Source organism: Zonotrichia albicollis, chromosome 10 (assembly GCF_047830755.1).
Source record: "Zonotrichia albicollis isolate bZonAlb1 chromosome 10, bZonAlb1.hap1, whole genome shotgun sequence".
Taxonomy (NCBI): Eukaryota; Metazoa; Chordata; class Aves; order Passeriformes; family Passerellidae; genus Zonotrichia; species Zonotrichia albicollis.
In genome coordinates this window covers 4,498,654-4,525,710 of record NC_133828.1, presented here as the reverse complement: position 1 = coordinate 4,525,710, position 27,057 = coordinate 4,498,654, and the positions used below count along the sequence as shown (strand labels likewise).

The 27,057-nt window shown below is 39.5% G+C and overlaps 1 protein-coding gene across 1 annotated transcript in view; it reads left to right on the top strand.

The window, feature by feature from the left end:
* ARHGAP15 (Rho GTPase activating protein 15) overlaps positions 1-27,057 on the top strand; it is a 321,279-nt gene that overhangs the window by 49,204 nt on the left and 245,018 nt on the right. The window contains exons 4-6 of the mRNA XM_005491382.3: positions 1,767-1,828; positions 3,176-3,263; positions 9,683-9,772. Of these exons, the coding sequence (XP_005491439.2) occupies positions 1,767-1,828; positions 3,176-3,263; positions 9,683-9,772 (240 nt within the window). The remainder of the gene's footprint in view (positions 1-1,766; positions 1,829-3,175; positions 3,264-9,682; positions 9,773-27,057) is intronic.

Sequence of the window (27,057 nt, the reverse complement as noted above, 5' to 3'; positions counted from 1 at the left end):
AGCACATCCAGTTCTTATCTTCCCAGGATTGACAACAAAGGTGATTGAGATGTCGAAAAATAATATTTTCCTTTAGTCCTGGATTGGTTAAGGTAGCAGTTTGGGAAAGTGGTGGTAAGCTTTGAAAACATGAGATTTGGGTTCTGATTCAGAGGAGCAGCCAACAGATTGAATGGTTAGCCCATGCTCCTCCCAGTTTGTGTTTCCAGATGGATAGAAATATTAAAAAGAATAACTTTTCTCATGTGATGTTTGGCATCTCTGGCCCTGGCCAATGACCAGAAGTTTTATACCATAAAAAAGAAGCATTAAAAGGGGAAGAAAAATATCAAAAATGTAAAGTAAGGGGGGGAAAAAAAATATGAATAAGTAGGTGGAGATGGGGATTAAACCGTATTTTAGCTCTGCTGGTTCACCCATCCATCACTAGATAAATAGTGACATAACTCTGCACAATAATCCCTGCACACTTCCTCTCTGGGTTTTCTGTGGTAATGACATGCATGACAGGAATTTACATGAGATAAGTACAAATTACAGATGAAGCTCATGCTGATCCTCCTGTACCCACTTGAGAATGTCACTTACATCACTGTCCATGGCCCTACAGGCCTTTCCATAGGAACAAACTGATATTTGCACAGTGTATATGTCATTCCAGGTTGTATATCAACCGCAACCAAAATCTGAGGAAATTGTGAAACATACTACTCTGTTAAAATAATGCTGTTTTGTACAGTCAAAATAACAGACATGTTTGATTTAAAAATCCTTATATTGCCTCTTAAAGCATGTTTTATTGCTCTTTAATGGCTTTGCAGACTGCAAAATTCTATTGAAATTGTTATGAAATTGCCTTGTGATGCAATTTACTACAAAGGCCATGTGGAGTTTCTAATATCCAAGTTGGGCACTGGCTCAGTAGTGTTTGAAAGCAAAACCAGACTCACTCTTAATTACAATTTTGTTTCTTTTTCCCATTACTGACACAGTTGAGACATCCTTAGTTGATGAGACCTGATGAGATGGAAGGTCATTGGGTTTGGCTGAAAAAGAGTCATCTTGTTTTGTTTGGGTTTAGCTTTTAAATATAAATTTATATACATAAGAATAACCCCTATCCCAGCTGTAAAATGAGATATTTCAGCTGATCGGAGAGCCAAGGGTCTGCAAAGGTGTCTGGCTTAAGGAAGGTGTTCAGAGAGGTATAGGAGCACAAATTGAAATGAAAAAGGAAAAAAAAAGGAGCAAGTCTAGGTCTTGCTTTCCTTCTAATACCAAAAAAAGTACCTACTAAAAACCAAAACTCAAGCATGGTGTTGGAATCTGAAAATCAAGTGTCACATTCCTATATAGAGTCCTCAATGTGCTGTGTCCCTCACAGCTAGTAATGAAACTCAATATATAAAATTATATTTACCATAATTTACCTGCAATGCATTTAAAATTCTGTTTTATTGATAGCTAGAAACTTTGCCCACACTTACATAAATTTATTCTAAGTAAATAGAACAAAATAAAGTAAAATAAAACTTCATTGGGTTTTTATTGTAAAGTCAACTATTTAAAGTAATTGACTTTAAGTATTGTTTTAATATTGTCTGCAAATATTCAAAAGAATGGAACATATCAAAAATAAAAGGTTATTAAACTGAGAATTAGTGGTAAGATCCCCCACACTAGAGAGTCTGGATGCAGACTCCTATGCATATATTAAGTATAAATAATAAATAATGTGGTTATGATTTTTTTTTCCTTTCTTGCAGGTAGTGGCGAAGGAAGGATATCTTCTAAAAGCAAAAATAGCAGATGGTGGCAAGAAATTGAGGTATAACATGGGAGTGTGACAGAGCCTAAGGGGGATCCAAGAGGGCTGGAGAGGGACTTTGGACATAGGCCTGGAATGACAGGACAAGGGGGAATGGCTTCAAACTGACAGAGAGCAGGGTGAGATGGGATATTAGGAAGAAATTCTTGCCTGTGAGAGAGGTGAAGCCCTGGCACAGGTTGCCCAGAAAAACTGTGGATGCCCCATTCCATCTATAACTGGGGTCATTTGGTATAAATTGGTACTGGATTTAAGATATATTCCAAGATCTATTACCATTGAGTTCCTTGGTAATCCATGTTCATCCAGCCTATCCAGCTCATAGGAAAGTTTGTTTAAATCTGCACACAGCACGCTTGACCACTTACACCTTTGTGCACTTACAAGATCTCTTTTAAATGGAAAGAAAAAATAGAGAAAAATAATGAAGGTCTGAAGTGGTGCTTACCAATAGACAACTCATATTCACCGTGTGAAGCAGATCAATAGTGGGTTTATGAGCTTTCCTGTAAATACCAGATGTTATGACCCCTAAATTCAAAAGGTAAACTTGAGCTGTTGATCTAAAAATAGCTTTTTATCAGATCAGATTTATGGTTGTGTAGTGGTTTGAAAGCTGGTATAGATAACATATATAATAGCATTTTCCTCTGAGTTGAATATCATGTTTTTCTGCATCAGGGGTCATTCTTTCACATGTCCATGTGTATTTTTACTTCTCCCTAGCCCCAACAGTTTGTCAGTTCTCTAGGGCTGTACCATGAACTCTTGATATTTAATGGTTACTCAAACCTTACTGAGATATTTCTCTTATCTTCCTTGCACTCATGCAAACTTTTAATTTGGGGAAAGGAGACAGCATTTGGGACCTTTCAAAATAGACCTGTTACTGAGCTCTGTGTAGTCAGATCAACATTTTTCCTTCTCAGTTTTATTTTAAGTATTAGGTACCAGAAGGGCACCAGCTATTTCGGAGTCCTCTTCTTGTGAACTTTGAGCATGTGTGAATAATCCCACTGTATTCATTTGACACCATGGCAGAAAAGAAACACAAATGGGCTTCAAAATGTGAATGAGGAGAAAGAAGCCCTTCAAGCTTTGATAGGTTACATTTTGGGTATAATTAGGGTGGTGCAATACCATCAATGTTGATGGAAGTTTGTCGACAATGTTGACTTTAGACCATTTTTGTTTCTGACATATATATATTAATATGTATTATGTTTTAATAATTAAAATCCATGTCTAAAAATGAAATATATTTTACCTCCTGATTTAATGCCTCACAGATTTTTTTTTCTTTTTCCTTGTTTTTGTTTTTTTTTTTTTTTTAATATTCTTTGTAAGGAAAAATTGGTCCACCTCCTGGATTGTCCTTACTGCTCGGAAAATGGAATTCTACAAAGAGTCCAAGCAGCCGGCCATGGCCAACCTGGTAGGTAATCAACCATCCAATATCCTCAGTCTCCTGGCAACTATTATTTCAATATTGAAAAGTTTGGTGTTTACAGAAGACAAATTTAGACTGAGCTGGCGACTTCAAAGGTTTGAAAGCAGCTGAAGGAAAAATGCCTTGATAAACTCTTAATCAGATGTAGTGTGTGTGAAGAAATAGGACACAGCATGTCCTTTATTAAGAGGTGCATTTCGAGAGTAATTGCAAAGTGAGACAAATGGTGAGTGACTACCCAGTAATGTGAAGGTAACACTTTAAATTAAGGTGCCACTTATAAATGCTTTATTCTTATTTATGAAAATGATCACTAAATGCAGCTACTTCCTCAAATAATGTATTATAAAGTATGTTATAAAATGCATTAGTAATAAATGCTGAACAGATGATGCGATGAGAATCTGTTGCAAAGGATATTGTGAGGCGTAAATTGTATTAAACCATGCATGTGCATCTTTAATACATGAATTTAAGTTGTTATCTACCATCCTATAAAGTGGTTTATACATTAATAAATAATAATAAATTATTTATAAGCGGCACCTTAATATAGGGTGTTACCAAAGCAGAAAACATTATAAGTTAGCAAAGTGATTTTTTATCGCGGTGTAAATGTGACATCCACCATATCCCGCTAACCTCCCTGAATATTTCTACGACTCCATCTAATGCAGCTAATGCAATTTCTATAGCCTGTAGTTACTACAAAGTGAAATTTGCAGTACCTTTTTATTGTGCCCCAAGGAAAGGCCACTGATCTCCATCTGGGCACACGTGGTGGCTCCGCTGCGCGAGCGGTGGCGGCGCGCATCCCCTCGGTGCTGGGCACAGCCAAACCTCAGCGTGGGCAGCAGGAGGGGAATTTGGGGGCTCCGTGACACTGTGGGCAGTGAAGGGACGGGTTTGACAAAGCCCTGTTGTGAAAGGCTCTCAAGGCCTGATCGAACCTGCCAAATCTCATTGGCTTGATGGGCGGCCGCAAAGGTGCTCTCTTTGGCAGGAGTCACAAACAATAAGTTATTTTTCCTGTGGCAGGTGATGCAGACCATTCTTCTAGAAATCCTAGGTCTATCAATGCCACCTGTCATAAAATCAGCCTTGAAGAGCACCTTTTCATGCCTCACGTTTTCTGAGCTTTGTAGAAAAAGAACCCCAGAACTAAGATATGAAACAATACACATAAATAAAGGATGAAATCTGGCACTTCTTGCTTGTGTTTGTGCTAGTCCAGCAGGAAAATACAACTTCTCCGCAGCCATGAAAAAAGAAAAGCTTATTTTTTTTTTTTTCAGAATCACCTCTTTTCCTCAAAGTTGACTTTTATTTTATTAGGAAAAAGAAAAATGTCTAAGGTGAACTTATTAGAACTATTAGTATAATTTACTAAGTGTCTTGCACCTCTATCTGCTATCTCTCCCCTCGCTTTGCAAGTCCTTACCCAAGTTTCAGGAGATAAATGAACTGGTGGAAATTTAACACACAGGAGGCTTGACTGTGCTCCGAGACTCCTCAACATGGTTAAAATCCCCATTAGCTCTTCAGGGATTTGGATACTAAACTAGACCTGCCTGGAGAATGGGGTTTTTGGCCCAGATCTCAAATGATTTGACTAAAAAAGTGATGGTGGGTTATGAAACGGGACCTTGTGAGAGGTCAGTCCCTTTCCCTGAAGGCTCAGTCACCACCAGTGCTCATTTTATCAGTGAGATAAAAATCTCCTGTGTTAGGAAGAACACACACATATTGAACCTGTATTTTTCTCATTCTGGGGAGGGCAAAAATTTTTTTTTTGTTTTATTCCATGCTAGATTTGAATGTTGAGGCTGTGAACTCAATGTTCACTAGGTGAGAAAAATCTGCTAAAGTTACATTTTCTGTCTGTTGCATCAAACTTAAATGCAGCAGTAAATAAGCAAATTAGGTAAAGCTTGAAAACAACAAGAGCTGTCAGTGTTCATAATCTTGTAACTCAATTTCCTGAACTCAAATTTTGCATGTCAAAAAAAGCTAAACTGCCGTGCTTATCTCATCTGATAAAGTAAATGCAGTGCTGCTTATTTCCTTTGTAAACCACTTAACCAGATATAATTTTAATACTGGAAAGGGACTAATACAAAAAAAAAAAGAGGATTCATTAGAAGCCATTTGTTTACTGATTTTATTTTTCCAGGTTTTGTTTACTTTGGAAAAAGGGGAACTCAGCCATTAATTAAATAATGTAAGAGAAGCTATGTTCATCCAAAATAGTATGAAATATAACAAAGCATTTTTATTGTTAGCTGGAAAATGATGTGACTTAACAAAAAGATTAAAGTTCCTTTGTGTTCTAAAGATATTAATTCATTAATTATTAATTATTAAATACTGTACTTGGAGCAAAAATTTAGACTAAGACAGCATCATTAAAAGAGGAGTGATATTTCACAAAACAAAGGCAGCATGAGAGAGAGAAATGAGAGCACCTCTAATACCTCTTTTCATGATGATGGGACTAAATAGCATTTAGAGGTGATCTAAAATTCTATTTGTCTAAATCTTTAGTAATGTTTTAATCAAAGAACTGGCAATGTTTAAAAGGTTTGCTGTTCCTGGGTACAATTGTAGGTGCAGGACTCATTGTGGCAACTTTGCTGTTGCTTTGCATGGAGAGGACTGGGATCCATTGCTTTGCTTTCTGGTGAAGTTGGTGACAAAATCTGGAGTTATTGGAAGTAATAGAGCACAGCAATTAAAGCACACAGAGGAGAGATTCAGAAAATGAGATTGTTTACAAATACTACTGAAAATGCAAGTTTGCATCCCATGTAGCTAAATCATTAGCTTTTGCTGCTGCCTTGATTTTTTTTTTTTTTTTGCAGTCCTGGCTTTAATACACTTTTCTTTTGTTTGTTTTTTGTTTAACCATTCTTACGAATTTGACTAAGTCTTTATTTTAAATTAAGGACACTGTGATCTAAATGAATCACAGCTCCATTCTTCCTTAACAGCATTTAATTCTATCATCAGTTGGTCTTTCTGACCAAGAAAATGTAGTCAGTTTATTCCCTCAGATAGTTTATTCAACAGAGGTTATTTTAACCTCAGGTTATTAGCCCATCTGCAAAGTAATTTAGTGAGTGAAAATGCTGCTGAAATCCATATTCATGTTTAGGAAGATTTCATCTTAGCAGACACTTGTATCAATTTACAGCATAACCCCCTGCAACAACATTGATATAACATAATTGCTCTGACTGCAGAGCACAAAGCAAGGACGTGCAGAGCCCAGGCTTACAGTCACCTTAACTTGCTCTCTCCCAGGGTCTCTGGGTGTTGCATAACCTGGGAAGCCAGCTCTGTAGCAGGCAAATTTTTAGGCCAAATTAATGTACATTTTTTGTACATTTTCTGGAGTTCTGATGGGTTTCAGTGTGTGCTCCCCAGGTGTGCGGCAGAACAGTGATGGGTGGTTTCAGGCTCAATGGGAAAAGGGAGTTGGGGGTGCTCAGCCTGGAGAAAAGGAGACTCAGGGGTGCCCTCATCACTCTCTGCAGCTCCTGAAAGGCGCCTGTGCTCACCTGGGGCTGAGCTCATTCTCCAAAACTGACAGAGCCAGAGCACACAGCCTCAAGCTGCACCAAGGGAAATGTAGGTTGGATATTAGGAAAAAGATTTTTATGGAAAGAGTGATAAAGTTCTGGAATGGCTGCCCAGGGAGCTGGTGGAGTCCCCATCCCTGGGTGTGTTTAACAAAGCCTGCATGTGGCACTGGGTGCCAGGGTTTAGTTGGGGTGTTGGGGCTGGGTTGGACTGGATGATCTTGTAGATCTCTTCCAACCTGGTAATTCTGTGAATGATTTAACATGACGTTTTCATCAGAAGCTTCACGTTTTATGCCATGCTCGTGAGTTCACAGACACATTGTGGTCAGAACTGATAAATTCTCCAAAGGATATGTTTTCATAGAATCAGAGTTTGGGTTGGAAGGGACCTTAAAGATCATTTTGTTCCACTCCCCTGCTGTGGGGAGGAAACCCTTCCACTAGACCAGGTTGCTCAATTCATATTTATTTCCCCCAGAGAAAGAGGCTGACTCAAATCATTATTGCACATAGCAGAAGCCTCTTCATCTTTCCCACACCACAAGCCTGCATCCCATCCTTTCTGGAGAGGGAGATGCACATGCTTGTACTTTTCTTCTGCTTGTTACAAAATCAGAGCTGTAAACAAACTCCGGAGTACTCCAACAGCAGCAAAAGTTCACTGTGTGTTCACTGGGTGCACAGGAGGGTCCAGCTTCTGCTGTTGCATATATTTTGTACAATAATAGAAATTCGTGATAACACTGAGTTCACTGTTCCGTTTTCCTCCAACACCTCTCTAGGCTTTTGTTTTTTCCTCCCTTCACTGTTCATAGCAGTTTTCCTGAGGAAAATATTCTGTAGCCCAGTAATGTTCCCTATCAAAAAACTATTTCTGTTTCTTTGTCTACATGTTAATCTCTTCTTTTAATCTCATAATGTGTTTCCAAAATTTCTCAACTCTTTCTGCTGGTGGAATAAAGCTGCCCCTCTTTGTGAAAGCATTTTCCAACTGAAACTATCCATGTGGGTAATCTTTTTTCAAAGAGAGCAAGATTGCCCACTTTGAGAAGCCTGTCTTGTGTGTTCCTGATGGGTTGCAGAGCTGCCTGTGTGGTGCAGATCTGGGCATTGCATGGAGTCCTGGAGATGATCTAAACCTCATAGCCCTATTTATAAAAGTATTGGAGTATTGAGAACTCATTCATTTCCTCCACAATTTGAATATTTATTTGCATTAATATATCAGTGCCTGGGGTTTTATTCCAACTTCATAATTTTTGCCATGCAAATATTAGCTAATTAAATTTCCCAATATTTTTTTTTTTGTTTTTGCAAAATCAAGTCTCAATGCTGCAGTTTTGATCTGCTATTAAAAAATTGGAAAGACTAAACTCTTGTCAGAGGCCAGGCAGGAAATTTGAGGCAGAGGTGGGGAAAAAGAAATCCAAGTTCTTCTCTTCCAGTGGTTTGACCACAAGAACATCCTTCAGTTTTGAAGAGTATATTTCTTCTATTAAAAAAATTAATAATAATAAAAAAAAAGGAACAAAGGCACACAGGACTGTCAGTTGCAGTGGAGCTTAACCATTGTGGTTTTATGGTTTGGCAAATGGAGAACATAATTGCAATCCCAGAACTGAACACTTCCAGATACTAGGCCTGCAAATCACTTGACCAGGATCTCTTTGCTTTTTTTAACCTAAATAGGTTCTCTTCCTCCCATCTCAAAGGCATCCTGGAGAACTCACATATTTTAGCCTTTAATATCAACATCAGAGAAATCCAGTGAGTAGTTTTTGGAAAGCTGACTCTGTGGCTGGGGCTGGACTGGCCACTCTTAACTCCATAAATTTTCTGTTTTCTGTATCACTAATGACATTTTTAGGGTAACTATGGCTGCAGAGCAGCAGAGAAAACAGTTGCATCAAGCTGATTAATTAAATTATGTGGATATCACTCCATCCCCTACCCAAAAGGGAGTTAGTGGTGCTTTTTACTTTAGCACTAGTATTTTTACTGTTGAGTAGGATGTGAAACAACCCTATCTACAAAGCCTCCTCTGAACTACAGGGGCTTTGCCAGAACTGCTGCACAGGCAGAGTCCCTGGAGAAGGAGCTTCGATGGCAAATGAGGATTATTGTGCTTTACACCAACTCCCAGCAACGTAAATGATACAGGCAAACAAATCTGCTCTTTGAATCCCTTGTATCCATATGGAGGAGCAGGGGAGGCAGAGCTGTGTCACTCCAGGATGCGTGGACTGACCCTGAGAAGTATCAGCCCTTGTGCTGAGCTCGTTCTGGGTGTCACACATGCCCTCGAAGCCTTTTCTTCTTTTTTTAGGAGCAAGAAATGATAATTTGTTTGGAGAAAGGAGATAGCTTCTCTTAGAGATACGATGTATGTTCTTGTCTAATTTCTGTCCTTTCCAGTTGCATCAGTTTAAATTTGTATTTGGAAAACCCACAAAATTTTTCCTTTAAACTCAATGACTCTTCAAGAGGTTTGGCAAAGTAAGCATTGAAAATAGCTGGTCCATGTGTCTGCATTTTGTTTTGATCTACTATGTGTTACACTAGACTGTTTTTTAAACCATTTAATTGTTTTTAAAATTATGTTCTAATATAAGAACCTTATTTCTGAACTAAGACACCCCAAGAGTGGTTATTTAACAATACCAGGGTATATAATGAGCTCTTTTCAGTAATACCAGCAGCTGTGCTACAACAACTTGTCACTTTAACTTGATCTATTCTTGTTTTATCTGATAACTGTCCCCATTTGTGAAAAGTCAGGCCATATTCATGTTGATTTTTTTTTTTTCTTTTCCTCTCCAGAAGCCGGGATATAAACCTGAGTGTGTGGATTTGTGTGGTGCTCACATTGAGTGGACCTCAGAGAAATCCAGCAAAAAGAATGTCTTTCAGGTAAGAGGCAAAGCATTCCTCTGCTCATTTGTGTCTGGACTCTGAAGAGGTAGGCTTTATTTCCTTGGTTTTAATAACTAGATCCTGATTTAATACAGCATTTTTTCTTACCAGTAAAGTAGTGTAACACTTTATCCAGCATCGGTTTACTATTTTTCTAAGAGAAGGATTTCTGATGACTGAGTCTCCTGAACACTTGAGAACCTGTTGATTTATTGATTAATGCTCTATATTCAATTTGTTTTTAAAACTTAGTAGGTAATTGCTTTGGGTTCAGGCCTAGAATCTTGACCTAGAGGACTTCCATAAACACAACTTCTTCAAGCTGCTTATACAAGCACGGCTCCAGCGCAGTGCGGTTTCTCTGTTTATTTTTATTGCTGCTCAGGGTCCTCAGACGGTGATGACCCAGGTTCACTCCTGCAAGGGGAGGGGAGGATTTTTAAAAGCTTGCCTCTGTCAGGGCCAGCAGAGAAGGACATGTATTTCTCACAGGACTATTCTTCATTGATGGAAAATAATATTATTTAATTCCTTCGTCCAAATCCCATTGAATTGAAAGGGAGGATCAAGGCCCAAGAAGATGAAAGGAGGGGAAAAGCATTACTGCAAGGTTAACATTCCAGGATCTAGGGGCTAAAATAGTTTATTGCAACATCTTCAGGTTTTGGACATAATCCAGCTCCCATGAATATCAGTAGAAAGGATTTGTTGTCTTTTTCTGTTTCACTAAATGTTGCATCAAGCCACATCAAAATATTATTCTCTGTGAGCCAAGTTGCTTCCCAGAGTTCTAACATTAAAAATGTTTAACAATACAAGCAATAAAGCGGGGAGAGATGCAGAAGGGAACACGTCAGGGTCAGGATCCTGTTAGTTACCAGAGAGTCCTTTGGCATCATGACCAATGAAACATGCTGGAGGAACCAACTCTGTCTGGGTCTGGGATGGAAGGAAAAAAAACCCAATACACATTAAAAAAAAACCCCTAAGGGCCTGTACATGGCTTCTTAAAAAGAAATCTCTTTGGGTCAGCTGTGTGTTACAGAGGTTTTTTCAAGGTTTATTTTTCTAGACATCTTTCTCAGACGCATGCAATATTTAGAAATATTCCTCTTTTCCAAGACAGCAAGACTTAAGCCTCTATACCCCCCCCATCTTTCAGGTTGTCTTGAGACAACACTTGGGGCTTTGTCATTTCCTAGGTATTTTTAGAATAAATATTTTGGTTTTTGCTGTCAATCTTCAGCTTTTTCACTTGGAATGTGATTAAGTATAACCTTAGCCTTCACTCCTGCAACCCCCTGAGCACTCTGACAGGTCTTCTGAGCTTCTAGGGTTTATTTCTCATTTTGCAGTAAGCAAAATTCCCGTTTGGAAATGCGTTTCAGTGATTCATTTGATCTAATACATTTCCAAAGTAAAGACAAACGAAGCTCTGTTATTGATTTACCAAACTGGTGCTACGAGGGCTCTGCAATGCATTTTTCTTCTCACTTCTGTTTGTGTGAGGTGTAACTGAATCAGAATAATGTGAGAAAGGAAACTCATGCACTACTGTTTGAACCCATTAAAATGTGTCTTCATCAAGCCAATAAGTGAGTGGGAGAGACATTAAGAAGTAGAAGCATGGGAGGAAGGACATATGTTAAGACACATTTTGAAAAGGGATGGAGCATTGTTTAGACAGAGAGCTACAAGAAGATTGTGCCAGATGGTAGGAGCGAAAGAGGAGAAGGCTTTGGCACCAGTAGTGGTGACATTTTGGGGAAGGAAGGGACTGAACAAGGCTGGTGCTACATGAGCAGATAGAGTGGGAAGGGGACTGCAGAGGGAGCGAAGATTTGTGAGATAGTCTGGAGGGAGTCCAAGGCCAGTTGGAAAGCAGAGAGGTCAGTTGGTACCTGGAAACTGAATATTTCAGGAAACACTTCTGATCTACTTATTCCTCGTGGGTGGGAATAAAATTGATACTGTGTGTCTACTTATTCATAGGTTTGTTCAAATGAAAACAACATGGGTGGCTTTCTTTAATGCTTTTTCTTCTTTTTTTTTTTTTTTTGCAACCTAAATATAGATGCATTGCATTGCCGTTTGATTAAATACATTAGCTGCTTAACTCTGAAATGATCAGAAATAAGTATAATTATATCTTCAAAGCCCATCCAAACATAGTTGGTGTTCTGTTTCATTACTTTCTAATAAAACCTTCTTTTCTCATTCAGTCGTTGCTTTGTGCTAATGTGTTGTATTAGGAGTAGGTGCAGAATTTTGAGTTTGATTTAGCCAGGGTGCTCAATTTGAGTTCATGAATTATAGATCATAAGTGGAAAAAGACTATTGAAATTTTGAAGAAAAAGAAGGGTTGAAGAAAAAGAAGGAAATCTTGGATTTAAAATCTAAGCAGATGACAGTTAATGGATAGCAGTAAGAAGATGGAGCATAGGAGTATCATAAAGAAAAACTAATTGGAAACATGATCGATGCAGGGAGAAATAAAAGAGGGAACTGCAAGTGAATGATATTCAGGCAGGAAGATTTGGGTTTCTGGTCTTGATCATGATGCTTTCAGCAGTGTTACTCCTCTCGTTTTAATTGAGCTACTCCCTTTTTAACAGGATAAGTCTGATCTGTCTCACACTATCCAATTTGTGCATGCAATCTATTTCTGCTCTTGATGCACACATTATGTGGGGGTATTTTTTTCCCTCAACTTTTCCTTAACAGCAACTGAAAATATGCACATCTCACAGACTATAGCCTCCTGGTTTCCTTTCATTTATTTTATTGATGGTGTAGCTGGCACCAAGGAGAAGACCTGGTTAGAAGCAGCTTCCCATAGTGTGGGGTGAGGTAGCAGCTTGCAGTGAGACACGGTGCTGTTTGTTCTTGCTGCCTGAGTGATGTGATGCACTAGGTCTTCATCGGAGGAGTGCCGAATAAAAGAAGATTTATGTTCAAATCACATGCTTTAAATATTTCTGCTAAGTGCTAGTTTGCTCTTTGGTGTTTAGCCTGAAATTTAAAGCACTGAGGATTAAAAGGATTACAACATAATCTTAAATAATCCTAAGTGTCATTTACAGAGAGATGGTTGTAATAACTAAATAAAACCATGTTAAGGGATGGCAGTGTTGTCAGTCAGCAACTGGAACAGAAACAGCGCCTGTGCCACTTTGTTGTTCTCCTCTTGCCTTTTTTTTGGCTTAGTTTGATACTGGGTAGGTGTGTTTTGATGTGAGTTATCAAAAAAGAAAATAACTTAATGGGCTGCTTTTCAGTCAGTGTTGATATGGTGTTTGAAACACCAGTAATTTGCAGATTTTTTTCCAATATTCCACATTTCCTACTTTTAGTAAACTTTTCAACTGGGTCTTATTCTTCCCCCTGTTTTACTCAACCTCTACTCTAAGCCAAACAGCCTTTTAATTTGAAATTCAGCCCAGACTCCATGGAAGATGTGCTCTTGACCTCTGGATTTTTAATTCTGGGGGTTCATTAGCACAAAGTCCTGTGGTTGTACACTACTTCCTTGAAGAGGTTTTGGGAGATTTCTCTCAGATAATTCAAAAAAGGAAAGGAAAAATAGGAGAGAGGTGAAAAGCACAAAAAAGGTCACAAGCAGCATATTTATGAATCAATGAAGCTGCTTTGTTCTCTTAATGGCACCATTCATTTAACTAACAGGCATTTTTTGGTTTCTTTAGTCATAATTTTACCCTGTCCACCGAGTTCGCTTTTAGGAAGGTTTCATATGAGGAATTTCTGGAGTTCTATGGCTGGGCTCTTGCCGCAGATGTGGTGTGATACCATTTTGTGTTTCAATGCACCGCAGCTGTAAGGGGTCACTCAATCCTACACAACTAAGATGTATATTTTACACACAGAGAAAGCTGCATAAGACCTACAGTATTCCACCAGCGAGACAGCTGAAAGTACAACTGCACCTATGTGTAATATGAAAGAATTTATCTTGCAGCTGTTTCATATATAATAACATTTATGGCGCTGATCCGGGGTAACTCCCTTGTCCTTGAGGCTCTCCAGCTTTGTCCAAGCGAGTAATCTGAATGATAAGCTATTTTGTTCTACATACTATAGGATCAGGATAGTGTCTGGATGCCTCCCAGGAATGGTTTAAGTCACTGCTTTTTGCCATGGGAGGGATCATTTTTGTTTCCACGATCTCTCGAGAGGAAGCGCTGAGAGTGCGACGTGGAGGGGCTCGGGCTGGGATTGGTATTTGGGTTTCTTTGTGTGTTTTTGAACATAAATGCTGCACAGAGGAGGGAAATCTAAAAAAGCCACCTTGCAGGCTTGTGGTGGTCCTTATCAGCAGCTGTTTGTTCCCACCTAAATCCTATCCCAGAGTTAGTCCCATTTCCTGAGCCTGAGAGGGCTCTTGCTTTCAGCTCCCAGTTGTGCAGGAGCCTTTGCTGGATTTAAATCTGCTGTGCATTTGATGGACCTCTTGTGATCTCAGAACACCATTTTGTCCACTTCTGGACCTCAATGCTGTGGCTGGGGTTTAATTTCTCTCCCAGAGACCTGAATATGTTGTTGCCTTATTAAAAGACTTGGCCACATCACACAGTCATTAGGTGGTATCAGAAAGAGGTTCTTTAAGTAACAAAATGAGGGTTTTAGAAAAACACAAAATCAAGAAATGGTCTTCATCTTCAAAAGAAGTGTGGGACCTCCACTGTGGGCACCTGGAGTTCCAGGACAAATGGAAATTGTTTCCCACTGCCAGAGGGCAGGTTTAGATGTGATATTGGGAAAGAATTCTTCCCTGTGAGGGTAGGGAGGCCCTGGCACAGGGTGCTCAGGAAAGCTGTGGCTACTCCATCCCAAAAAGTGTCCAAGGCCAGGTTGGATGGAACTTGGAGTGGGAGATGTCCCTGCCCGTGGAATGAGACCAGTTAAGGTCCCTTCCAATCCAAACCATTCTCTTAATTTTATATAAGTACACTTTTTATTGTCATAAGTGGGAGATCTTGAACACAGCAATGTGGCGCAGCCTCCCAGTTGTGGTTCTGGTTCTCTCTTCTAGCTGGCTTGTTCATGACCTTACTAGCAAAGCTCTTGGCAAAATATTCAGTAAAACCTGTGATCAGTATTCAGTAATCAGTGAATGCGGATAATCTTCTGACTTCTCAACATGTCTACTATTTTCTTGTAACCTAAATCAAACAAAACTCATTAATGTTTTTTTTTTCCATGTATTTAGTTGTTCTTTTCTTCCTTCATATTGAACATCTTGTAAGTTTTAATGTATTTTTTTTGATGATCAAAACAGAAAAGTAAGAGTGCTAGTACATAGTGAAAGAGGAAAACCAGACTTGATTGTGAGGAAAATTTTGCAGGAAATAGAAAATTGCACACAATATGCATTTTAAACTTTATAAAATTAAGAAGTCACTTTGGCTTCTAAAGACTTTAATATGATACTTTAAGGTGATGATGAGGCTAGACCTTCACCAATCCTTGGAAATTTTTTTCTTTCTGTTATTTAATTTATTTTTTATGTATGGAAAAGGCAGATTTAACTGTAACCACTTCACCTGTGTTGACAGTAGCTGATCTTGGTGTTGAGGTATCCCTGGTTAGTGAAGAGCACAACAGGCAAAAAATCAGCTGGGAAAGGAAAAGATCCTTTTCTAATTGAGAATAAGAAGAGCCTGGTAACTGGAGCACTCTGGAATATACAGTTCTACCCTTGTTTCAGAAATGTTGGGTGAGAAATGGTCAGGCTTTTCTCACCAGTGTCTCTCTTTTCAATCTGGTTTGACTCATGTTAGCCCAAGGAGAACATATGGAAATGAACTGGAATTCAGATTGCTCAGTAATGGACACAGAAAAATTCTTGATGTGATTCATGTTCTAAGGAATATCAGGTAATAAAGACAGTTTCCCCCCCCAAAAAATGTGACAGAAAGAGTGATACAAGCAAAGATTTACACAAGGACAGGAAAATAAAAACTGTAAGGATTTTGGCTTCATTTGCATAGTAAACCTTAACAAAAATGAAAAAAGCTTTTATATAACATACAAAAATACTTAAATATTTTGATATTTCAATATTCTAGCTATAATCAATTTGGAAATAGAGAAGCAATCAATAGGAGGGCATTCAACTGACAGCACTGTGCATTTAAAAGGTTTGGGAAACTGAGTCTTCAACCTCTGTAATGGAATTTCAAGGAATAGCAACTTTATTCATAAAAAGGACAAACCAAGCAGTTAAGTTAGAGGTGCCATAAAATTATAGTTAATCTATTTCTCTCCCTTACTGAGTCTGCTTTGGGGTAAAACAAACCCCTCAGTTATGTCCAAAAGGCCTTGTGTATTTTGTGGCTACTGAATCAGAAAGCTTGTGTTTTGTTGTTATTATTATTGAAAGAAAAAATTGAAATCCTAATTACCACTTTTTTCAATCATGTGACAAAGTTGTTCCTTTTAGCAATAGTGAGTTCCACTCCTGATAAGCAATATTTTGTTATAGACGGCTTCATGAAATGAGATTCAAAATTCTCAAGACAGCTTTGGTTGATTTGTAGATATGTATATATGATCTTACCTAGGCATGTACTTTTATTTTTTTTCTGATAATTGTCCTAAAAAAAAAATTCAGGAAAAAAAAATCTTTTGAAAAGTGTAACTTTATATATATATAATATATATGTGTGTATATGTATATTATATATATAAAACTTTTATATAGGTATTTATATATAACATTTTTATATTTATATATTTTATATGTTTATATATTTATATAAAATATTTATATATTATATATAAATAACTTTTATATATATATAACAACTCATGGAGGCCTTGGAAAGGCTTGAAAGCCTGGCTGGAGCAGAAGCTGCCCTGAGCAGGGTGCTGTTTTGGTGCTGCCTGTGGCATTGCACATCACCTCTATGTGGTACCCACTGCAGGCCATGATCTCCCTAAAAGCTGCAGAACTCCAAAATCCAATTGAAAGTCAAGCCTAAATTTTCCATGAAACCAGGCTGATTTTAAAAACACACGGTCTGTATTCCCCTAATCTGACATTATGTGTTGTAGAAGTCTGTCTGCTGAAAGTGATGTTTTGAATAGCTCACTATGCTTTTTAAGAGCCCATCTCTTGGCAAATCCAAGTGCTGACACGTGAGTGCCTGTGATAGGTACGATTGCCTGTGTGTGCCCATACACATGTGCTTCTCAAGGAATTATCTGAATCATTTAGCCCGTGACAGCCACGCTTGCAGCTTTCACCAGTGCAGATGTTATTTGTCCATCAGGAAAGAAAATATTTATTTTGAGCCACAGGCATTTTCTGTGCTGCAGGAATAAAACATAGCAGCAGTTAATGCTTAATGTGCGTGTGACATAATTTTGTCAGGGACAGAAGCACGGCTGAGCACAAGGAGCTGGACAGATCTGTGAGGGCAGAGGAAGCACCTTGAGCCTTGGAAAACGAGAGAGCAACCCGGGCAGCCTGAAAGAGGAGCAGCTTATTTTTCCCCATTGTTTTTTTTTATTTTATTTTTTGGCCGAATTCACAGAGGCTTGTGCAGTTGGGGAGGGGAGGAGGGGGCTCCAGCGATGTTATTTTGTTTTGCAGCTGAAGGAGCGAGCGAGCGAGCGGCGCTTTGCAGCTCCCGCATGCGAAATGGGGCTGCAGCCTCTGCTGCATTATTCATAAACATATTGCTGCCATCTCGTGGGCAGCGCACGGGCGGGCAGGGATGCAGGCAGGGATGTGAACAGTGGTGTGGGCAGCGAAGATGGGCAGGGATGCAGTTAGGGGATGCAGACAGTGGAAGTGGGGAAGGATGCAAGCAGTGGAAGTGGGCAGGGGTGCAGACAGGGATGTGAACAGTGGATGCGGGCAGAGATGCAGGCAGTGGAAGAGGGGAGGGATACGGGCACTGGAAATGGGCAGTGGATGTGGGCAGGAATGCAGACAGATAAGAGGTAAGGTGGGCAGGGATGTGAACAGTGGTGAGGGCAGTGGATGTGGGCAGAGAAGGTGGGCAGGGATGTGGGCAGGGGAATACAGCCAGTGGAAGTGGGGAAGGATGCAAGAAGTGGAAGTGGGCAGTGGATGAGGGCAGGAATGCAGACAGGGAAGGCGGGCACAGATGTGGACAGGGATGCAGGCAGGGATGTGAACAGTGGTGTGGGCTGTGGATGCAGTCAGTGGAAGTGGGGAGGGACATGGGCACTCGAAGTGGGCACAGGAATGCAGAAAGGGAAGGTGGACAGCAATGCGGGCAGTGGATGTGGACAGGGAAGGTGGGCAAGGATTCAGGCAGGGATGTGAACAGACAATGGTGCAGGTGGGAGGATGGACAGGGATGAGGGCAGGGGATGCAGGCAGTGGATGTGGGCAGAGATGTGAAGAGCAACGAGGGCAGTGGATGAGACAGTGGATGAGGGCATGGGATGCAGGCAGGGATGTGAACCGCAATGAAGGAAATGGATGTGAGCAGTGGAAGTGGGCAATGGATGAGGGCAGGGATGCAGCCAGGGCTGCCCAGTCTGTGCCCGGTGCCCTCCAGGCTCTCCCTTTCCCCATGGACTCATCCTGCAGGGCACACTGAACATTTTAAAAACAGCCAAAATCGGTGCCTGGTTGAATAACTCAGACCAATAGCTGCTCTAGAGGAAGGTGTCCCTGCCCAGGGCATGGGGGTTGGAACAGGTGACCTTTCCCTTCCAACCCAAACTATTCTGCAATTAACTGAACCAACCAATATATATATATATATATATATATATATATTTATTTAATAATATCCCCATAGATCTGTGTTCTCTAAATTATTCCTTAGGTAGTAAATTTATGTTTTAAAATACTGATTCTCTTCTGATCAGTTGGTAGGGAAAAGGTAAATGGCTTCACAAGGATGAGGTGGTTCAAGATAAAGCATGTAATGAGAATTATGGCTACAGATACTCAGTAGGGTGGACTTGATAAAGCACCTCTGATGTGAGTGTGGCCCTTGGTGCTGTGTTTTGTGCATTTATGACCCAGGGAAATTGGTATTTTCTGGCCATCAACAGCTGAAAGAAAAATGTAAGAAATGCAAAAGAGGACTGGGTTTCTTGATTCTTTAGTATTTTAAGGTTTAGTGCTTCTCCTAATGGAAAACAGTTAAATTAATTCAAGAGCTTTATGATTTTTCATGGGTTTTTTTAATTTAGTGTAAGCTAATATGAACAAAAAAAAGTATCTTGATAGGTGCCCAAACATTCCCTTAATTTATCAAACTCTTGGGAAAAAAAAGAGAGAGAAAAACGAATCCTAAATGAACTCACTCAGAGATAATCAAATCTGACTTGTTTACATGTTTGGTGCTGGTATTTCTGTGTTCAGCCACTACATTTTTAAAAATCTTGGCGAAGCCACTTGACTCCATTTTTTTGTGTTTCTCTTTAATGGCTGAGGCAGATATTTGGAATTGGCTGGGCATGGGGAGCCTTGGCTGTCCTCTCACTGAATGTGTGTGCAGAGGGATGCCAGAGGAGAGGTTTGGGATTCACATTTTTTGTGTAGGAGTGATTTCTTTGCAGACAGGATGTTTTTTTGGATGCTTGAAGGTGTTTTAGGGACAATGCGAAGCAATTTAAATGCAAAGGGAAAACTGCAGGCAGTGACCTGCCCTCTCTTTCAGATACAACACCTCTGGTTCTCAGCTGAGCAGGAATTCCTAAACTGTGATTCATGGACCACTAATGGGATGGGGAGGCTTTTTTGAAATGGTAATGCAAGACCAGGCGGCCTGAGAAGACATTTAAGGTGGTCCCCAGATGAAAGGAAAACCCACAAGAACGTTTTCCACCAGGGATTCTGACTTTTCAAACCTCCTCCTCGAGTTTATTGATTTTGAGGATGCGCCTGCAATTGATCCCGGTTAGAAACTATCTTTATACGGATTATGGGAGTTGTGAAAAATTTGAGATTGAGTTCAAGAGCGGGATTTCTTGAATTCCGGACTGTTAAGGTTTTTTACTATTATGACGTTTTATTGGAGTTTTTAGTTGGTTTTGTATTTTGTAAAAAATTAATTTCTTTTTAATTTTTATTTTTATTTTCATAACCTCTGCTCTGATTTGGGGTAAAAAAAAATTCCTAGGAATTTCAGCCACTACATCTGCAATTGCATCTGTAAAACACAGGGATCCAAGAAGTTTAGCAAACATTTTCTTTGGCAGACAAAGTTGCAAAGAGAGGATGTGGTTTGTTTACAATTTAATTTAGAAATAGTCTATCAAAGTTAAATTATCAGAAAACTTTAACACTTAAAATCCACAGCAATTCAATCACACCCCCATTTGTTTTGTCCTCGTAATAGTCTTGATTGCTACAAATACATTATTATTTTGAATTTTAATATATTTAAAACTTGGAATGTGTTTAGCCTCCCTCAAGTCAGAGTTTGCAGGTAAATTGTCACAGATTGAGCTTTAAACTAATTTTTCTGGAGGCAAAGTGTGCATTTATATATGTGAATATTTACATGAGAGCACATTTTAATTTGGTAAAATGGGAGCCAATTACTGTGATTCTCTTAAGTAATAGAATAATTATTATTATTTTCTATTATTTGTACATAGTCATCACTAGGTGGAGGCATACTTTACATATTCTATTGAACATGTCATCTGTTATGGACTGAGATGAATTGCACTGATACTGCAGAGTTAAGTGAATGATCCCATTTTTACCCTGAACTGTTGAAATAACCTGTTACCACCCATGCCCAGCTCTCAGGCAGACTGAGCAGAATTGAGTTTCAACCACTGAAAAACAATTAAAAATGGATAATTTTTAATCACGTGCTGCCAGAAATGCCTTGAATTAATTCAGGAAAATTGTTAATGTGTGGTAAAGTTAAAAGGAGGAAACAAAGAAGTGGCCACGGAGCAAGAGGTTGAAAGGACAAACATCTGTTTATTTCAATACCTCATCCTGCAGTAGTGAAATCAATATGCAGTGGATTGGCTGGGGTTTTTTAGTTCTCATTTTAGTTGTGGTAGCCAAGTCCATTCCCAGCCCATCCATCTCTTCCTTGTGGGGCTGCCTGTTACACACTGGGCACGTTGGATTTTGGCTGAGGGTCACAAGAATTCCTCTGCTGATGTTGATGCACCAATTCCACCCAAACCCTCCTGATTTACACTGGGGGTAGAACATGCACATCTGTGCAGGTGTAAATAGCGCCATGATGATGCTTCTTTCCTTCTTTCACTTTATGAGCTGGTGGGGCTGGATCTGCGTGAGGTGTCCTTGGCTGGCACAGCCCAAGCTCTCTCTGAAAGGCCACAAAAGGAAATTTTTGGGTGTGAATGTGGGAGTCTGAGATAAGAATTGTGTTTCTCCATACTTGGAATGCTGTTTTATGACTCTGCATCTTCTAATATCCCCGTGACTTTTACTGTTGGAGAAAGAAGAGTGATGGTGCATAGATTAGAAAGAAAAAATACACTTTATTCAGAAAATAATCCCCATTTTTTGGGGTATAAAACACATTGTCTTCTATAAATACTGAGAAAAGTGGGATGAATCCATTTTTTCATCTTTGCCATTTCAATATATTACAGGGAATGGAGTCAGGATTGTTAAGAGAGCTGCTCCTGAGCTTTGCAGCTTTTCCTACACCCCCAAACTGTCACAATGGCCATTGCTGTGACTCCCAAATTTGTCACCTCACTTGGGATGCTCTGCCCCTGATGGGCCTGAGCTCCTCCTTCCCCTGGGACTGAGTCCCTGGAAACTGACTCTTGCATGAAGTGTAACATAGAGAGGTTTAAAAACTCTGTAATACACCTGAAATATGCCCCCCTTGTGTTTGGTTTGTTGCTTTATTTTTTTCCCTGTATATTCTTTTTCTTTTTTTTTTTTTAATGATTTGGAATCACACTTTTAATAATTATATTCACAATCTAAAAATTAAATAAACATTGTGTTTAGTGCTCGAGGAATTGCCAACCAGCACTCAGGAAAGTATGTCCAGCAATTTATCAGTGTGCAGAAAATAATTATAGCAATATTTTGAAATGCATTGGTTGTAGTTTTGTTTTGATTTATAGAATGTAAATAATCAGTTTTGGTTCTTCTGTTTCAAATGACTTTTTTTTGAAGTGAGGCTTTTGAATAAGAGTCCCTCAAACCAAGCTGTTACTCCTGGGAAATTCTGTAGTGGTATGTTACTGGCATTTGAAAAATGCACACCTTCTGAGAAAAAACAGGAAAATTCTGTCAGACAGACTGATGGGAATTCCCAAGTTTGGAAATGCAAGTTCTGTTGGAAAACAATGGCAGCACAATTCAGCTAGGGCTGCAGTTGGAGTGAAAAGGAACATGTTTTCACCATTGCATACATTTTTCTTCTTTTCCTTCCTTTTTTTTTTTTTCTGTTTTGTTTTGTTTGGATTTTTTTTGTTGTCGTTCTGGAAACAAATATTCTACACGATCAGTTAAAAAGTGCAAAGTAAGGAAAGAGAGAGAGTAATGTGTGTTGGAACATAACATAGGCTTTACCCATGTAGAAAAGTGTGAAGAAATATGGTAAAATTGAATGTAAACAAAGAAATGGGGAGAATGAATGTGGGAGTGAAGAACTGTGTGCAGGCAGTGGGAAGAATGTAATCCAATAGCAGAGATCAAAGGAAGGGAAGCCAATTTTTTCAGATATTCCATAATAACTCCAATGCAGCAAGGTAAAGGATCCGAACAAAGGGTCAAAACACCACAAACGGGGGAGAGGAGGAAACATTACACGCAGCGAGGGGCGCGCAGTTTATTGTCATTATTTTTGTTTAGGATCAGTTATGCTCTCCCATCTCGCCTGGCATTTCAGGACTCTTTCACAATTACCAGCGCTGCTTTCCTCTCCCTCTCGCGCACACGCGCTCCGTCTCGCTCCCCCTTGCAGGCAACACTTCTCCTCTCGCGCAGATTTGAGGGGGTAGGAGCATCTCAGGGGTTCTTTGCAAGATGCTCGTTTCCCACTGCAGACTGTGGCATTGCCAGGACTCTTCAGGGGACTCTCTGCCAGCTATCCTGAAAAGCTTGCAGAGGAGTGGGAGAAGGATTTGCATGCTGCCCAAGCAGGGCCAGATTTGAACCCCCCTCTCTGCTGAGTAGTTTGTGACTGAGTAAATAATGACACCCAAATCCCTGCAGCTTCTGCACTGGACTGGGTGCTGTGCTGTGCCAAGCTATGGGGGTCTGTCCCTTATTTCTTTTCCCTAACATGCTCCTTTTTAATAATTCAAAGAGATTTCTTTTCACCTGCATCCCCCCTGCTTCTAATTTTACCTTTCTCTGCTCTTGTTTTCTTTTCTCTTCCCCTTTATTTGTATTTTAATAACATATTTTGAGCCTTATTTGTATTTTAATAACATATTTTAAGCCTTTTTTTTTTCTCCTGTTCTCAATGTGATGACAGTGTATCCTGATGGAAAGATAATAATGCCCAAGGAGGTTTTCTTTTATGAATTCTGCTGGTGTTACTTTCACATGCACAAATATATCATCTTGATTTCTAGCTCTGGGTCATTTCATTGCTCTTGTATGTCTTGCTACGAGATGTTTCCTGTAATTAAAAGATTAGGTTAAATAGATTATTTGTGCTGCCCTGTCTACATAAATGTTCTGTTTCTCTGCCTCTAGATACTGGCTTTTGTGTTTTAAGGCAATGTTGTGTACATGGAGTTGCATCATGTCTCCTTTGTCTTTAAGCTGCTGATTTATTGGTGAGAGAAGCAATCAAACAAGACATTTAGTGCCATAGCCTCGTAGGGTCAGTGAATTAACAGGTGCCAATAAGTTCTAAGGAAGTGTTTTAATCATTTCTAAAGTATTTAATTAATGGACTTTCTTAGAGGCGTGGTGACAGAGCAGACATAAGGCTGATAAATATTTAATGCTTGTATCTAGGGAACTTTTTCTCCCTTTCATGTAATTTGAGGTGTTTACTAATGGAAAACAAAACCTAAATTGTTGTGTAGCATGCAATCAATGCTAAGCTGCTATTAGATTGTCCAGGGTTTGGATACCTATCAGGAATTAATCTGCATGTGCTGTGATATTCTGCATTTAGAGCTGGTTTTGTTTAGAGGGGATTTGGGACCTGGGTTTCTCTGACAGAGATGGATATCTGTGCGTTGGGTATCTATGTTAATACTTATGGGCTGCTTCAGGTAGCCACTATGAGCAAAATTTATTGAATATTTAGTGTGCACATGGCTGTTTGCTAGGGCTGTCATGGTTTCAGCAACTTCCACTCGTAGGGTGGTAGTAGAAAAGAGACTCCAGGTCCCAACATTTTTGTTGCAGTAAGTGGTGTTCAAAAAACTTTATTTATACCATGACACTGTAAATATGCTAAAAAGTTTGAGAATAGTTTTTACTTAAAATAATTTGAGTTTTTTTCACCTTAGAGGAACGTTTTCCTACTTGTTAATTTCCTAAGTTTTCACTCCTTTCACTCTTAGAAAAAAAATCAGCTATGTATAAGCTACATTTGATGGCGTATAATTCCTCTTGCTCTTGAATTCTCTTTGTTCTATTCCTATGAAAATAAAAATATTTTTTTCCTTAATATACCTACCTTAAGGAAGAAAGTTTGTGGTACAGCAAGTGTGTCTCCATTAATTAAAAGACCCTTTCCTTGCTTTCCCTTGCTGGTCTGAGCTTTGTTGAGTCACTCTCTGCAGTTTGCTGTGGCAAGCAGGAATGCGGAGCCTGTGGAAGGAATTGGTTCCATCTCTTGTTAGAGCTCTGATCCGCAATGCTCCAGCACACCAGGCTGTTCCAGACACCTTTTGCCATTGTTGGTGCAGCAGCAGGCTGGTTATTAGGTTGTAAGAGTTAATTTTGTCCTGTCAGGAGGAGAAAGTTTTGCTTTTGCAGGACTGGAGACCAGCAGTGCTCTCAGTGGTGACAGTGCCTATGAGCAGCTCAGCTCTGCTGATCATTTCTAATTATGATGGCACACTGCTGGAGTGACAAAAAAGCATTTATGTAGTGCCCAGGCCTCTTGACTTCACAGAAAATGTAACTAAGAACATTGTGATTTAGTGACAACATTGTTTTATAGTCCCTGAGCTATTAATGGGCAAAAGATGGAAATGATGTGGTGCCTGTAGCACCTGAGGAGGGAACAGGAAGGTTCCTTAGAAGTGGCTGATCCTGAGAGAGTCACAAAAACAACTTCTGGAGGTGTCTCTTGTGTTGTCTAGGAGTTTGAACACACAGACCTATGGAAATGATGTGATTCAAGGGGCGAAATATTTATGATGAAAAAGAAATTACTCTTATCAGAATTCAGCTAATAGGTACTAAATACTACTTGCATGGCATAGTCTATTCCATAGTGCACTTTCTTCCTTCTCTCATTTTTAAACCCTTATTTTTACCCACTTTTCCTCTGTGTCTTTATTAATATAATTGCTATTTGAAAGCCTTTTATTTGGCATATATGATGTGTCCACTTGTTAAGGCTAGGTTTGAAGTCATCCACATTTTTTTTCCAGCTCCGTAGCTTGTAGAGAAGGATTTGCTTATAATCAGTCAAGGCAAAATAATTGGGAATAGGAATAATAATAATAATAATACAGCAATGGGGCAACAATAATTGGAAACAGGAATAATATAAAGTAGCAATGGCCAATGTATTTGTCAGCTTGCCTGAAGTGGTTTTGGTTTTCCACTTGACTCAGTGAATGTGTGCATGGCATGTGGGGGGAAGCAGGCATCTCTGTGAGTCTGATGTGTGCAAACCTGGAAATGCAGATATCACAAAGGTTGATTTGATCTGCCTGTGTAATTAAAAATACACATCTGCCTCTCTGAATATGCAGCTCCCTCCTTGGGTTCTTGGTTTTAGGCTTTCAGAGACAACTGTGCCAATCTGAGCAAGTCGAACAGTAACTTCGTTTGGACAAACTCTCACTCTGCTACTTTTTGTTCATAAATGCAGTTAACAAGTTCTTTTGTACTTCTTTGAGTGTTAATTGATGTAAACAAAGTCTGCATTTTATCTAATCCCACTGAAGCTTGTTAAAATTAGAGATGTGCCAAATTATTCCAAAGCAGGTTGTAAAGTAAGTGAACCATTAGATCCACTGGCTCACAAATGGCATAGACAATGTGTGCTCTGTTTGCTTCTTTTTCAGGGACTGTTTGTGTCAGAACTTTCAAATCACAGGTTTTTTTTTGCATCCCTTAACATTGTGTTTAGTTAATCTGTATGGCAGAAATATAGCTCAAGCAGCAGGGCTGAGCGTGCCTAAAGCTATTCCTAGAAAAGTCCATATATACACTCCTAATTGAGCATACCTAGCAATCAGCTCTGCTAATTTCTATATCCAGCATTCTCTTTGTCACAGGCACGTCCATTTGTTAGCATTTTCCCTTTGCAGGACTGTGATTTGCAAAATTGGTTCTTGCCCAATGTGTTATTTCAGAGGTGATGATCCAACACATGGGGTTCTGTGCTAACCTCAGCTAAGCCTTCAGGGTACAGGGTGAGCACTGAGCATCATTTCTATGGAAAAATTAGTGGGATTGGTACAACTGCATGGAACTGTTGGCCCTTCTGTCTTTCCTGTCCTCACCAGAAGCTGTCCTCAAAATCTGGTTGTTCAGAGCTGCTGTGATTCTGCTCCTCTCCACACCTTCATCCGCTCCTTTGCCTTTTGGAAAATTATTTTTTTCCATCTCCTGCCTCCTCTCCAGATTCAAGGTGTCTGATGTTCTGTGCTGGTACAGGACAATGCCCAGGGCTATTGTGCCTGCACTGTGAACACCAAAGTCTACACTCCTGCTCCAGTCCTCATCCCTTTTTGACTCAATACCCTCTGAGTTCTCTCAAGTCTTCTGACACTTAACCATGAAGACAAGCTCAGCATCTCCTCTAAGTCTTCTAAAGCTGGCTGTGATATCTCCCCAATTAGACTTTCCCTTCGGGGTCCTACTGATGGAGGCAATGGGTTTGTTCCATACATAATTTAAGATGTATGACTGGGGCTTTGTGTTAATAGGAGTAATAAAACCTTATAAAACAGCAATAAAGGACCTCTCTGCCTTGTTTTCAAGTGTTGCTTCAGGTTGTAAGTGATCACCAGGGATCAGTATCCTACAACTGCATGTTTTACAGCACCTTATGGCAATTGTTCCCACCAGAAGTTTGATTCCTAAATAAATTGATAATTGAGATATTGTGTTTATGCAGCAGGAACGTTCACTGCTTCCCTCAAGGTGAAGGAGAGCAAAT